This window comes from Oncorhynchus tshawytscha, linkage group LG31 (assembly GCF_018296145.1).
Source record: "Oncorhynchus tshawytscha isolate Ot180627B linkage group LG31, Otsh_v2.0, whole genome shotgun sequence".
In the NCBI taxonomy this organism is placed as follows: Eukaryota; Metazoa; Chordata; class Actinopteri; order Salmoniformes; family Salmonidae; genus Oncorhynchus; species Oncorhynchus tshawytscha.
The window spans coordinates 23,036,714-23,051,238 of record NC_056459.1 but is presented as its reverse complement, the minus strand read 5'-3'; the positions used below and the strand labels follow the sequence as shown (position 1 = coordinate 23,051,238).

Genomic DNA, 14,525 nt, shown 5'->3' with positions numbered 1-14,525 from the left:
TGTAGTAGACAGAGAAGTCCCCTACCGTGACTCTACTGTAGTAGACAGAGAAGTCCCCTACTGTGACTCTACTGTAGTAGACAGAGAAGTCTCCTACCGTTACTCTACTGTAGGAGACAGAGAAGTCCTCTACCGTTACTCTACTGTAGGAGACAGAGAAGTCCCCTACCGTTACTCTACTGTAGGAGACAGAGAAGTCCCCTACCGTTACTCTACTGTAGGAGACAGAGAAGTCCCCTACCGTTACTCTACTGTAGTAGACAGAGAAGTCCCCTACCTACTGTTCCCCTACTCTACTGTAGGAGACAGAGAAGTCCCCTACCGTTACTCTACTGTAGTAGACAGAGAAGGCCCCTACCGTGACTCTGCTGTAGTAGACAGAGAAGTCCCCTACCGTGACTACTGTAGTAGACAGAGAAGTCCCCTACTGTGACTCTACTTATAGTAGACAGAGAAGTCCCCTACCATGACTCTACTGTAGTAGACAGAGAAGTCCCCTACCATGACTCTACTGTAGTAGACAGAGAAGTCCCCTACCATGACTCTACTGTAGTAGACAGAGAAGTCCCCTACCTTTACTCTACTGTAGGAGACAGAGAAGTCCCCTACTGTGACTCTACTGTAGGAGACAGAGAAGTCCCCTACCATGACTTTACTGACTCTACTGTACTGTAGAGACAGAGAAGTCCCCTACCTTTACTCTACTGTAGGAGACAGAGAAGTCCCCTACCATGACTTTACTGTAGTAGACAGAGAAGTCACCTTCCATGACTCTACTGTAGTAGACAGAGAAGTCCCCTACCATGACTCTACTGTAGTAGACAGAGAAGTCCCCTACCATGACTCTACTGTAGTAGACAGATAAGTCCCCTACCGTGACTCTACTGTAGTAGACAGAGAAGTCCCCTACCATGACTCTACTGTAGTAGACAGAGAAGTCCCCTACATTGACTCTACTGTAGTAGACAGAGAAGTCCCCTACCGTTACTCTACTGTCGGAGACAGAGAAGTCCCCTACCGTGACTCTACTGTAGGAGACAGAGAAGTCCCCTACCGTTACTCTACTGTAGTAGACAGAGAAGTCCCCTACCATGACTCTACTGTAGTAGACAGAGAAGTCCCCTGCCATGACTCTACTGTAGGAGACAGAGAAGTCCCCTATTGTGACTCTACTGTAGTAGACAGAGAAGTCCCCTACCGTTACTCTACTGTAGTAGAGACAGAGAAGTCCCCTACCGTACTCTACTGTAGTAGACAGAGAAGTCCCCTACTCTACTGTAGTAGACAGAGAAGTCCCCTACCGTGACTCTACTGTAGGAGACAGAGAAGTCCCCTACCGTTACTCTACTGTAGGAGACAGAGAAGTCCCCCATACTTACTCTACTGTAGTAGACAGAGAAGTCCCCTACTATAGTAGACAGAGAAGTCTCCTACCGTTACTCTACTGTAGGGGACAGAGAAGTCCTACCGTTACTCTACTGTAGGGGACAGAGAAGTCCTCTACCGTTACTCTACTGTAGGAGACAGAGAAGTCCCCTACCATGACTTTACTGTAGTAGACAGAGAAGTCCCCTACCTTTACTCTACTGTAGGAGACAGAGAAGTCCCCTACCATGACTTTACTGTAGTAGACAGAGAAGTCACCTTCCATGACTCTACTGTAGTAGACAGAGAAGTCCCCTACCATGACTCTACTGTAGTAGACAGAGAAGTCCCCTACCATGACTCTACTGTAGTAGACAGATAAGTCCCCTACCGTGACTCTACTGTAGTAGACAGAGAAGTCCCCTACCATGACTCTACTGTAGTAGACAGAGAAGTCCCCTACCGTGACTTGACTCTACTGTAGTAGAGAGAGAAGTCCCCTACCTACTGTTACTCTACTGTCGGAGACAGAGAAGTCCCCTACCGTGACTCTACTGTAGGAGACAGAGAAGTCCCCTACCGTTACTCTACTGTAGTAGACAGAGAAGTCCCCTACCATGACTCTACTGTAGTAGACAGAGAAGTCCCCTGCCATGACTCTACTGTAGGAGACAGAGAAGTCCCCTATTGTGACTCTACTGTAGTAGACAGAGAAGTCCCCTACCGTTACTCTACTGTAGGAGTCAGAGAAGTCCCCTACCGTTACTCTACTGTAGTAGACAGAGAAGTCCCCTACCGTGACTCTGCTGTAGTAGACAGAGAAGTCCCCTACCGTTACTCTACTGTAGGAGACAGAGAGGTCCCCTACCGTTACTCTACTGTAGGAGACAGAGAAGTCCCCTACCGTTACTCTACTGTAGGAGACAGAGAAGTCCCCTACCGTTACTCTACTGTAGTAGACAGAGAAGTCCCCTACCGTGACTCTACTGTACTAGACAGAGAAGTCCCCTACCGTTACTCTACTGTAGGAGACAGAGAAGTCCCCTACCGTTACTCTACTGTAGGAGACAGAGAAGTCCCCTACCGTTACTCTACTGTAGTAGACAGAGAAGGCCCCTACCGTGACTCTGCTGTAGTAGACAGAGAAGTCCCCTACCGTGACTACTGTAGTAGACAGAGAAGTCCCCTACTGTGACTCTACTTATAGTAGACAGAGAAGTCCCCTACCATGACTCTACTGTAGTAGACAGAGAAGTCCCCTACCATGACTCTACTGTAGTAGACAGAGAAGTCCCCTACCATGACTCTACTGTAGTAGACAGAGAAGTCCCCTACCTTTACTCTACTGTAGGAGACAGAGAAGTCCCCTACTGTGACTCTACTGTAGGAGACAGAGAAGTCCCCTACCATGACTTTACTGTAGTAGACAGAGAAGTCCCCTACTGTGACTCTACTGTAGTAGACAGAGAAGTCCCCTACCTTTACTCTACTGTAGGAGACAGAGAAGTCCCCTACCATGACTTTACTGTAGTAGACAGAGAAGTCACCTTCCATCTCTACTGTAGTAGACAGAGAAGTCCCCTACCATGACTCTACTGTAGTAGACAGAGAAGTCCCCTACCATGACTCTACTGTAGTAGACAGATAAGTCCCCTACCGTGACTCTACTGTAGTAGACAGAGAAGTCCCCTACCATGACTCTACTGTAGTAGACAGAGAAGTCCCCTACATTGACTCTACTGTAGTAGACAGAGAAGTCCCCTACCGTTACTCTACTGTCGGAGACAGAGAAGTCCCCTACCGTGACTCTACTGTAGGAGACAGAGAAGTCCCCTACCGTTACTCTACTGTAGTAGACAGAGAAGTCCCCTACCATGACTCTACTGTAGTAGACAGAGAAGTCCCCTGCCATGACTCTACTGTAGGAGACAGAGAAGTCCCCTATTGTGACTCTACTGTAGTAGACAGAGAAGTCCCCTACCGTTACTCTACTGTAGGAGTCAGAGAAGTCCCCTACCGTTACTCTACTGTAGTAGACAGAGAAGTCCCCTACCGTGACTCTGCTGTAGTAGACAGAGAAGTCCCCTACCGTTACTCTACTGTAGGAGACAGAGAGGTCCCCTACCGTTACTCTACTGTAGGAGACAGAGAAGTCCCCTACCGTTACTCTACTGTAGGAGACAGAGAAGTCCCCTACCGTTACTCTACTGTAGTAGACAGAGAAGTCCCCTACCGTGACTCTACTGTACTAGACAGAGAAGTCCCCTACCGTTACTCTACTGTAGGAGACAGAGAAGTCCCCTACCGTTACTCTACTGTAGGAGACAGAGAAGTCCCCTACCGTTACTCTACTGTAGTAGACAGAGAAGGCCCCTACCGTGACTCTGCTGTAGTAGACAGAGAAGTCCCCTACCGTGACTACTGTAGTAGACAGAGAAGTCCCCTACTGTGACTCTACTTATAGTAGACAGAGAAGTCCCCTACCATGACTCTACTGTAGTAGACAGAGAAGTCCCCTACCATGACTCTACTGTAGTAGACAGAGAAGTCCCCTGCCAAGTCTACTACTACCATGACTCTACTGTAGTAGACAGAGAAGTCCCCTACCTTTACTCTACTGTAGGAGACAGAGAAGTCCCCTACTGTGACTCTACTGTAGGAGACAGAGAAGTCCCCTACCATGACTTTACTGTAGTAGACAGAGAAGTCCCCTACTGTGACTCTACTGTAGTAGACAGAGAAGTCCCCTACCTTTACTCTACTGTAGGAGACAGAGAAGTCCCCTACCATGACTTTACTGTAGTAGACAGAGAAGTCACCTTCCATGACTCTACTGTAGTAGACAGAGAAGTCCCCTACCATGACTCTACTGTAGTAGACAGAGAAGTCCCCTACCATGACTCTACTGTAGTAGACAGATAAGTCCCCTACCGTGACTCTACTGTAGTAGACAGAGAAGTCCCCTACCATGACTCTACTGTAGTAGACAGAGAAGTCCCCTACCATTGACTCTACTGTAGTAGACAGAGAAGTCCCCTACCGTTACTCTACTGTCAGGAGACAGAGAAGTCCCCTACCGTGACTCTACTGTAGGAGACAGAGAAGTCCCCTACCGTTACTCTACTGTAGTAGACAGAGAAGTCCCCTACCGTGACTCTACTGTAGTAGACAGAGAAGTCCCCTACCATGACTCTACTGTAGTAGACAGAGAAGTCCCCTACCATGACTCTACTGTAGTAGACAGAGAAGTCCCCTACCATGACTCTACTGTAGTAGACAGAGAAGTCCCCTACCGTGACTCTACTGTAGTAGACAGAGAAGTCCCCTACCGTGACTCTGCTGTAGTAGACAGAGAAGTCCCCTACCGTTACTCTACTGTAGGAGACAGAGAAGTCCCCTACCGTGACTCTACTGTAGTAGACAGAGAAGTCCCCTACCGACTCTACTGTAGGAGACAGAGAAGTCCCCTACCGTGACTCTGCTGTAGTAGACAGAGAAGTCCCCTACCGTTACTCTACTGTAGGAGACAGAGAAGAAGTCCCCAGAGAAGTCCCCTACCGTTACTCTACTGTAGGAGACAGAGAAGTCCCCTACTGTTACTCTACTGTAGGAGACAGAGAAGTCCCCTACCATGACTTTACTGTAGTAGACAGAGAAGTCCCCTACTGTGACTCTACTGTAGTAGACAGAGAAGTCCCCTACCTTTACTCTGCTGTAGGAGACAGAGAAGTCCCCTACCATGACTTTACTGTAGTAGACAGAGAAGTCACCTTCCATGACTCTACTGTAGTAGACAGAGAAGTCCCCTACCATGACTCTACTGTAGTAGACAGAGAAGTCCCCTACCATGACTCTACTGTAGTAGACAGATAAGTCCCCTACCGTGACTCTACTGTAGTAGACAGAGAAGTCCCCTACCATGACTCTACTGTAGTAGACAGAGAAGTCCCCTACATTGACTCTACTGTAGTAGACAGAGAAGTCCCCTACCGTTACTCTACTGTCGGAGACAGAGAAGTCCCCTACCGTGACTCTACTGTAGGAGACAGAGAAGTCCCCTACCGTTACTCTACTGTAGTAGACAGAGAAGTCCCCTACCATGACTCTACTGTAGTAGACAGAGAAGTCCCCTGCCATGACTCTACTGTAGGAGACAGAGAAGTCCCCTATTGTGACTCTACTGTAGTAGACAGAGAAGTCCCCTACTCTACTGTAGGAGACAGAGAAGTCCCCTACTCTACTGTAGGAGACAGAGAAGTCCCCTACCGTGACTCTACTGTAGTAGACAGAGAAGTCCCCTACCGTTACTCTACTGTAGGAGACAGAGAAGTCCCCTACCGTTACTCTACTGTAGGAGACAGAGAAGTCCCCTACCGTTACTCTACTGTAGGAGACAGAGAAGTCCCCTACCGTTACTCTACTGTAGTAGACAGAGAAGTCCCCTACCGTGACTCTACTGTACTAGACAGAGAAGTCCCCTACCGTTACTCTACTGTAGGAGACAGAGAAGTCCCCTACCGTTACTCTACTGTAGGAGACAGAGAAGGCCCCTACCGTGACTCTGCTGTAGTAGACAGAGAAGTCCCCTACCGTGACTACTGTAGTAGACAGAGAAGTCCCCTACTGTGACTCTACTTATAGTAGACAGAGAAGTCCCCTACCATGACTCTACTGTAGTAGACAGAGAAGTCCCCTACCATGACTCTACTGTAGTAGACAGAGAAGTCCCCTACCATGACTCTACTGTAGTAGACAGAGAAGTCCCCTACCTTTACTCTACTGTAGGAGACAGAGAAGTCCCCTACTGTGACTCTACTGTAGGAGACAGAGAAGTCCCCTACCATGACTTTACTGTAGTAGACAGAAGTCCCCTACCGTGACTCTACTGTAGTAGACAGAGAAGTCCCCTACCATGACTCTACTGTAGTAGACAGAGAAGTCCCCTACCATGACTTTACTGTAGTAGACAGAGAAGTCACCTACCATGACTCTACTGTAGTAGACAGAGAAGTCCCCTACCATGACTCTACTGTAGTAGACAGAGAAGTCCCCTACCATGACTTTACTGTAGTAGACAGAGAAGTCACCTACCATGACTCTACTGTAGTAGACAGAGAAGTCCCCTACCATGACTCTACTGTAGTAGACAGAGAAGTCCCCAGTATCTCTCTGTTGTCCTCTACAACCAGCAACCAACCAACTCCCTTCATCAACCAACTCCCTTCATCATAGGTTTTCCCCAAATACGTCCATCTCTTAATCATAGCTTTTTGAAGGAAAAAACAGTTTCACTTACTGATAAGCATCAGTACCATTTGTCTCAGGAATCTGAAGCAAATATCATGCAAGTCTGTATCTGTGTGGTTTAGATTGGATAGTAATTAGTCAACAAGCTGTGAATGACACAGAGGGCTGTGTTGACATTCCGCTAATCTAAAGGCTGGACATGTTATGTTAATGCAGCCAACGCAGGAGGAGATCACATCCCTGTTTACTTTCTCACAGTGGACTGGCACGTTGATAAACCTCTCGAAGACATAACCTCACACACACACGTGTGTGTGCATCCACACACATAGTTTTCACTTACAGACATACGTGCATCTGAACACAAATGCACTCCCTCCCAAACTCCCTCACATACAGTACACACACACACATACACCCCCACACACACACACACACACAGTCAGGCACACGTATTCCAGAGGTTGTATGGAATGTGGGACAGAATGGTTGGCACAAGGGGAGCGTGACTCAGCTGCCGGTCCCAGCCCTTTCCCCCTTATCACCTCTAGGTTGGGTGTGTGTGTGTGTGTGTGTGTGTGTGTGTGTGTGTGTGTGTGTGTGTGTGTGTGTGTGTGTGTGTGTGTGTGTGTGTGTGTGTGTGTGTGTGTCAGTGCCAACCCTGTGTGAAGCCAGTCATCCATTCAAACCACTCCTGGTTAAAGAATTGACCTCTTGGAAATCAAACTTGTTTTGGCACGATGCTGTTGTTGTAGGTGATGTTTTCCATCTAAAGGCAGAGAACTGGGTTGGTCTGATCTCTATGGTTCAACCCTCAGACTCTCAACATGCCCTTACAGCAACCAGTATAAAGGGATGCCAGTGTAGTGAGCCATTGATAGAAATGTGGTTATAGGGGGTTTATTGGTTAGGATGGCGTCTACTTGGTGAAAAGGGGCATAGATCAGTTCCACCACTGTTGCTGCTAGGTTTGTATAGCGTGTTATGGAGCACCCTTAACCCGTCAAAGTATGTGGCAACATAATTGCTGTCACTGTAAAATGTGCAAACTACCATCAAACTACCTGTGTCTAATCTTCAAAGTCTTAGCATGTAGGGAAAGTGTGGGGGTTCAGCTATGTAGGGAAAGTGTGGGGGTTCAGCTATGGAGGAAAAGTGTGGGGGTTCAGCTATGTAGCAAAAGTGTGTGGGTTCAGCTATGTAGGAAAAGTGTGGGGGTTCAGCTATGTAGAGAAAGTGTGGGGGTCCAGCTATGTAGGGAAAGTGTGGGGGTTCAGCTATGTAGGGAAGGTGTGGGGGTTCAGCTATGTAGGGAAAGTGTGGGGGTCCAGCTATGTAGGGAAAGTGTGGGGGTTCAGCTATGTAGGGAAAGTGTGGGGGTCCAGCTATGTAGGGAAAGTGTGGGGGTTCAGCTATGTAGGGAAAGTGGGGGTTCAGCTATGTAGGAAAAGTGTGTGGGTTCAGCTATGTAGGAAAAGTATGGGGGTTCAGCTATGTAGGGAAGGTGTGGGGGTTCAGCTATGTAGGGAAAGTGTGGGGTTCAGCTATGTAGGGAAAGTCTGGGGGTTCAGCTATGTAGGGGAAGTGTGGGGGTTCAGCTATGTAGAGAAAGTGTGGGGGTCCAGCTATGTAGGAAAAGTGGGGGTTCAGCTATGTAGGAAAGTGTGGGGTTCAGCTATGTAGGAAAAGTATGGGGGTTCAGCTATGTAGGGAAAGTGTGGGGGTCCAGCTATGTAGGGAAAGTGTGGGGGTCCAGCTATGTAGGAAAAGTGGGGGGGTTCAGCTATGTTAGGAAAGTGTGGGGGTTCATCTATGTAGGGAAAGTGTGGGGGTTCAGCTATGTAGGGAAAGTGTGGGGGTTCAGCTACCAGCTATGTAGGGAAAGTGTGGGGGTTCAGGGCAGGGAAAGTGTGGGGGTTCAGCTATGTTGGGAAAGTGTGGGGGTTCAGCTATGTAGGGGTGAGTGTGGGGGGGGGTCCAGCTATGTAGGGAAAGTGTGGGGGTCCAGCTATGTAGGGAAAGTGTGGGGGTTCAGCTATGTAGGGAAAGTGTGGGGTTCAGCTATGTAGGAAAAGTGTGAGGGTCCAGCTATGTAGGGAAAGTGTGGGGGTTCAGCTATATAGAGAAAGTGTTGGGGTCCAGCTATGTAGGGAAAGTGTGGGGGTTCAGCTATGTAGGGAAAGTGTGGGGGTTCAACTATGTAGGGAAAGTGTGGGGGTCCAGCTATGTAGGGAAAGTGTGGGGGTTCAGCTATGTAGGGAAAGTGTGGGGGTTCAGCTATGTAGGGAAGGTGTGGGCGTTCAGCTATGTAGGGAAAGTGTGGGGTTCAGCTATGTAGGGAAAGTGTGGGGTTCAGCTATGTAGGGAAAGTGTGGGGGTCCAGCTATGTAGGGAAAGTGTGGGGGTTCAGCTATGTAGGGAAAGTCTGGGGGTTCAGCTATGTAGGGAAAGTGTGGGGGTTCAACTATGTAGAGAAAGTGTGGGGGTCCAGCTATGTAGGGAAAAGTGGGGGGGTTCAGCTATGTAGGGAAAGTGTGGGGGTTCAGCTATGTAGGAAAAGTATGGGGGTTCAGCTATGTAGGGAAAGTGTGGGGGTTCAGCTACAGCTATGTAGGGAACGTGTGGGGTGTGGGGTTCAGCTATGTAGGGAAAGTGTGGGGGTTCAGCTATGTAGGGAAAGTGTGGGGGTTCAGCTATGTAGGGAAAGTGTGGGGGCTATGTCCAGCTATGTAGGGAAAGTGTGGGGGCTATGTTCAGCTATGTAGGGAAAACATTACGGCAGATGTTAGATGCATTAACATCTGGTGGTGACTGCTAGTTTATATATTTCCCAGCTAGTCTCTGTTAGAATAATCCAATCGGTCTTTCACACAGGATTTGCACTGCTCACCCACTCCCAATGCCGCACATGCATGCACGCACACACACACACACACACACACCACACAGGCCCACAGAGAGCTAAGGCAGACACACATGAGGGTTAAATCTATGTTTTTCTACCCGTTGGTTGGTTGGGAGCAGTGGTTGGCTGGGGTTTGAGTTGAGACATGAATGAACTGATGATGACTGCTGGAATTTCTGTGGGTGCCGGGGGAAGCATACCCAAAGCCACAGGATCCACCAGCAGGCCTGCTCCTTCCCTCCATCCCTAGCCCCTCTCCAGCTCCTCTCTCTCCCTCCCATGAGTGTGCCTTTCTCCCATGTGCTGCTGAAATTATCTGGTCTGACCAGAACCAGGAAAGCCACCTCTTTACAGTAGAACAGAGTGAGGGTTGGACTGCTTATGCCAGTTAAGGATGATGCTGGCCAGCGTCTGCCTGGCCGGCTCAGTAGGAATGTTTGAGATGTCATTTTGTGTTGAGAAGATGAAGAGTCAGTGTTAATGCAACCTGCATCACCGCCACAGATCCCATTGATTTATGAAGGACACATTAAAACTCATTTATCTGATTCATTGAAGGTGTATAACACAGTCTGATAGTGCAACTCTACACCAATAAGCTTCAGTTATATTGACATGTGCTCTTCCTCTCCCCAGACCTTTGTTTAGAGGAAGCTCAGATGTTGATCAGCTGGGCAAGATTTTTGAGTAAGTACCATGTTGTACATCATGCTATAAATCATATTACAGTTTTAACAATCAATTGGCAAATAATGAGGCTTGTGATTCTGATGATAATGATAATGATGACGATGAAAATAGTGGTGAAGATGATGATGATGATGATCCCTCAGTGTGGTCGGGGTTCCCTCGGTGGAGGACTGGCCCCAGGAAGTTGCCCTACCACAGAGTGCCTTCTCTCCACGACCCCCTCAGCCAATCGGAAACCTCATCCCTGACATGGACGAGCTGGGGAAGTCCCTTATACTGGTGAGTATTAGACGCACACACACCACACTCTAAATACAGTATGTACTGTTTCAAATAGATTTGTCCAATAGGAATGGAACTCACACTTTTCTTCTTATTGAAGAAAATGTTATCATTATAATATTTGTCTCTCTCTTTTCTTTCTCTGTACAGCAATTCCTGGCATTCAATCCCGCCAAAAGGATATCAGCGTTTGCTGCTCTGACCCACCCCTACTTCCAGAGTGTGGATAGTGACAGTAAGAGTGTGTACGCTCAGCCCAATGCCAGCAACAAGCCCACCATGGAGGAGAGCGCTGCCTGACAGCCCCCCGTCCCAGGACAAGAGAGAGAGAGCGAGAGAGATGGACACAAAGACAGAGAAAGAGAGCAACAGACAGACATTTGATTCTAAAATGCAACAGTGCTGTCTTCCACAATGTACTGATTTGAATGCTGCTTTTTAGGATATTTTTTTTTTTATTAAAAAATGTAAACAATGCAAGGACCCTTAAAGCTGAGATGTACTGCCACCAGGGGAGAACCTCTGGATGTCCAGGAGCTGCTGCCTCTTGTCTCTTCTGCCTTAGCCTGAGAAGAGGCTCCTCAGTGAGGGAACACCAAGCACCAAGGGTAGGTCGGCATGGATCTCACCTGGAGCTCATCTCCACGACTGAACTGAGAGAGAGGATACACACACATATGTTTATCCCGTGCAGGAGGACCTCACACTGCCTAGCGCTGCTTATGGTCCAAACATACATTTGTGTTTTTATATCACTGCCATCTACAGGTAGTCCTGTGTTACTGCAGGCTGGAGCAGGATTCTGATGGGCTTCAGCTTAAAAGACTTTGACTGGTGCAAACTAAGCACTCCACGGAACAACTGAAAATGGATCACTTTGAGTTCTTCTTATGGCATCCATACTTCAGTGTCATAAAGTGAGATGAAATCTGATGGACACCATTCAAGAGCCTATGTGTTACTCTTTCTGATGACCTGATCAATCAATCAAATGTATTTCTAAAGCCCTTTTTACATCAGCTGATGTCACAAAGTGCTGTACAGAAACCCAGCCTAAAACCCCAAACAGCAAGCAATGCAGATGTAGAAGCACGGTGGCTAGGAAAAACTCCCTAGAAAGGCAGGAACCTAGGAAGAAACCTAGAGAGGAACTGAGGGGTGGCCAGTCCTCTTCTGGCTGTGCCGGGTGGAGGTTATAAGAGTACATGACCATTTAAGGCCAGATTGTTCTTCAAGATGTACAAACGTTCATAGATGACCAGCAGGGTCAAATAATAATCACTGGTTGTAGAGGGTGCAACAGGTCAGTACCTCAGGAATAAATGTCAGTTGGCTTTTCATAGCCAAGCATTCAGAGGTCGAGACAACAGGTGCGGTAGAGAGAGAGAGTCAAAAACAGCAGGTCCGGGACAAGGTAGCACGCCCGGTGAACAGGTCAGGGTTCCCTAGTCTCAGGCAGAAGAGTTGAAACTGGAGCAGCAGCACGACCAGGTGGACTGGGGACACCAAGGAGTCATCAGGCCAGGTTGTCCTGAGGCATGGTCCTAGGGCTCAGGCCCTCTAGGAAGGGAGAGAGAGAGCATTAGAGGGAGCATACTTAAATTCACACAGGACACCTAATAAGACAGGATAATTACACAAAATAGGACAGACTGACCCTAGCCCCCGGCACATAGACTATTGCGGCATAAATACTGGAGGCTGAATGAGGGGGGGGAGACACTGTGGCCCGTCCGACGATACCCCCGGACAGGGCCAACCAGGCAGGATATAACCCCACCCATTTTGCCAAAGCACAGCCCCCAAACCTTTAGAGCTATATCAACAGACCACCAATTTACTACCCTGAGACAAGACTGAGTATAGCCCACGAAGATCTCCTCCACTTCACGAGCCGGGGGGGTGAAAAACCGGACAGGAAGATCACATCAGTGACTCAACCCACTCAAATGACGCACCACTCCTAGGGACGACATGGAAGAGCACCAGTAATCCAGTGACTCAGCCCCTGTAATAGGGTCAGAGGCAGAGAATCCCAGTGGAGAGAGGGGAACCAGCCCGGCAGAGCCAGCAAGGGCGGTTCGTCGCTCCTGTGCCTTGTTGTTCACCTTCTCACCCCTGGGTCAGACAACACTCAATCATAGTACCTACTGAAAAGATAGATGAGTCTTCAGTAAAGACAAAGGTTGAGACCGAGTCTGCTTCTCTCACATGGATAGGTAGACTATTCCCTAAAAAATTTGCTCTGTAGGAGAAAGCCCTGCCTCCAGCTATTTTCTTAGAAATTCTACAGACAATAAGGAGGCCTGTGTCTTGTGACCGTAGCGTACGTGTAGGTATGTACGGCAGGATCAAATCTGAGAGCTAAGTAGGAGCAAGCCCATGTAATGATTTGTAGGTTAGCAGTAAAACCTTGAAATCAGCCCTAGCCTTCTCAGGAAGCCAGTGTAGAGAGGCTAGCACTGGAGTAATATGATCAAATGTTTTTGATTCTAGTCATTCTAGGATTTTAGCAGCCATGTTTAGCACTAACTGAAGTTTATTTAGTGCTTTATCAGGGTAGCCGGAGAGTAGAGCCTTGCAGTAGTCTAATCTAAAATAATTTTTGGACAAAAAGTTTCTGATTTTTGTAATGTTACAAAGATGGAAAAAAAGCTGTCCTTGAAATATTCTTGATATGTTCGTCCTTCACAGTTTTATTTGAGACGACTATACAACTATCAAGTTTATTTGTCAGATCCAACAGCAGATCTCTTTGTTTCTTAGGACCTAGAACTAGCATCTCTGTTTTGTCCGGGTTTAAAATAATTTGCCGCCATACACTTCCTTATGTCTTAAACACAGGCTTCCAGAGTAGGCCATTTTGGGGCTTCACCATGTTTAATCGAAATGTACAGCTGTGTGTCGTCGGCATAGCACCAACAGGTAGAATATATAGTGAAAACAATAGTGGTCCTAAAACAGAACCTTGAGGAATGCCGAAACGTACAATTTATTTGTCAGAGGACAAACCATCCACAGAGACAAACTGATATCTTTCCGAAAGAAAATTACCTGATGACCTGATACACAGAGCATACTGGAGTGACTACATGTTGTATAAGAATAAGGTCGATGTACGCACCATTGTTGACAGTTGATTTCTTATTTTCTATTTTGTCTTAATTTTACTGGACTTTAAATCATGTGTGGGGATTGAAATTAAAAATGATATTGCAAAATTCCCCGCTAGAAAATAAATTACAAGACTAGGTCAAATCCAAAGGAGGAAAGGTTTGACAATGTGAGGCATGTAGAATGGATCGGGTAATGGACTGGTAGTGGTGGTGTGACTTGCATATCCAGCACACTGGCATGTGTAGCAGGGTAGCAGTAGTATAGGTGTTGGTCAGTGAAATGTTATTAGTTGTGAGATTTTGTATTGAGAAAAGGGAGGTGGATACGTCGGATTCAGAGGATGTTGAACATTGTACCTTCTTCATTTGGACTTAGTCTCAGAGGGTTACATAAAAGCATACAGGGGTTCATGTTAAAACACAGCTGTTCTGTGTTAACAATGGTTGTTTTAACAATGATGCTCACCTTACTTATTATGTTCACGTTGAGGAGCACTCCAATGGCATATTGATTCAATATGACTAGCTAGAGTGCTTTCAGACTCGCTCCCTCCGAGGGATTGGCTGAAAACAAGTCAAGGTAAATAGAGTTATTTTGTTTGTAAAACTTCTTACTGCACAGTAATCTAGACCATAACTTTCACTCTGGTATATCTAGTGCTGCTAGCACACAAATACACTCAGGATCTTTTTAGAAATCAAATCAGAAATCATTCTGACACACTTTGCACATTCATGATCAGACTGCATCAACTGTTTCCGTGGCTGACAATAATGCTATAACATGATTTTGATACTATACTCATATTACAGAATTCATGACTGTGTGAATCAAACTGCAAGTCTGCTATGATATGTTTGATATCCTACGTGTTTTCAGTGTCAGGGGACACTTGGTTTAATGACATGAAATCCATTTG

At 47.1% G+C, this 14,525-nt stretch overlaps 1 protein-coding gene across 1 annotated transcript in view; it reads left to right on the top strand.

Moving 5' to 3' along the window:
• The window catches only part of LOC112229496 (cyclin-dependent kinase 6), an 86,225-nt gene extending 74,653 nt beyond the window's left edge, over nucleotides 1-11,572 (top strand). Inside the window, exons 6-8 of the mRNA XM_024395359.2 lie at nucleotides 10,154-10,204; nucleotides 10,351-10,486; nucleotides 10,640-11,572. Coding sequence (XP_024251127.2) covers nucleotides 10,154-10,204; nucleotides 10,351-10,486; nucleotides 10,640-10,789 — 337 coding nt within the window. The 3' untranslated portion in view covers nucleotides 10,790-11,572. The remainder of the gene's footprint in view (nucleotides 1-10,153; nucleotides 10,205-10,350; nucleotides 10,487-10,639) is intronic.
• Nucleotides 11,573-14,525: the final 2,953 nt, after the last annotated feature.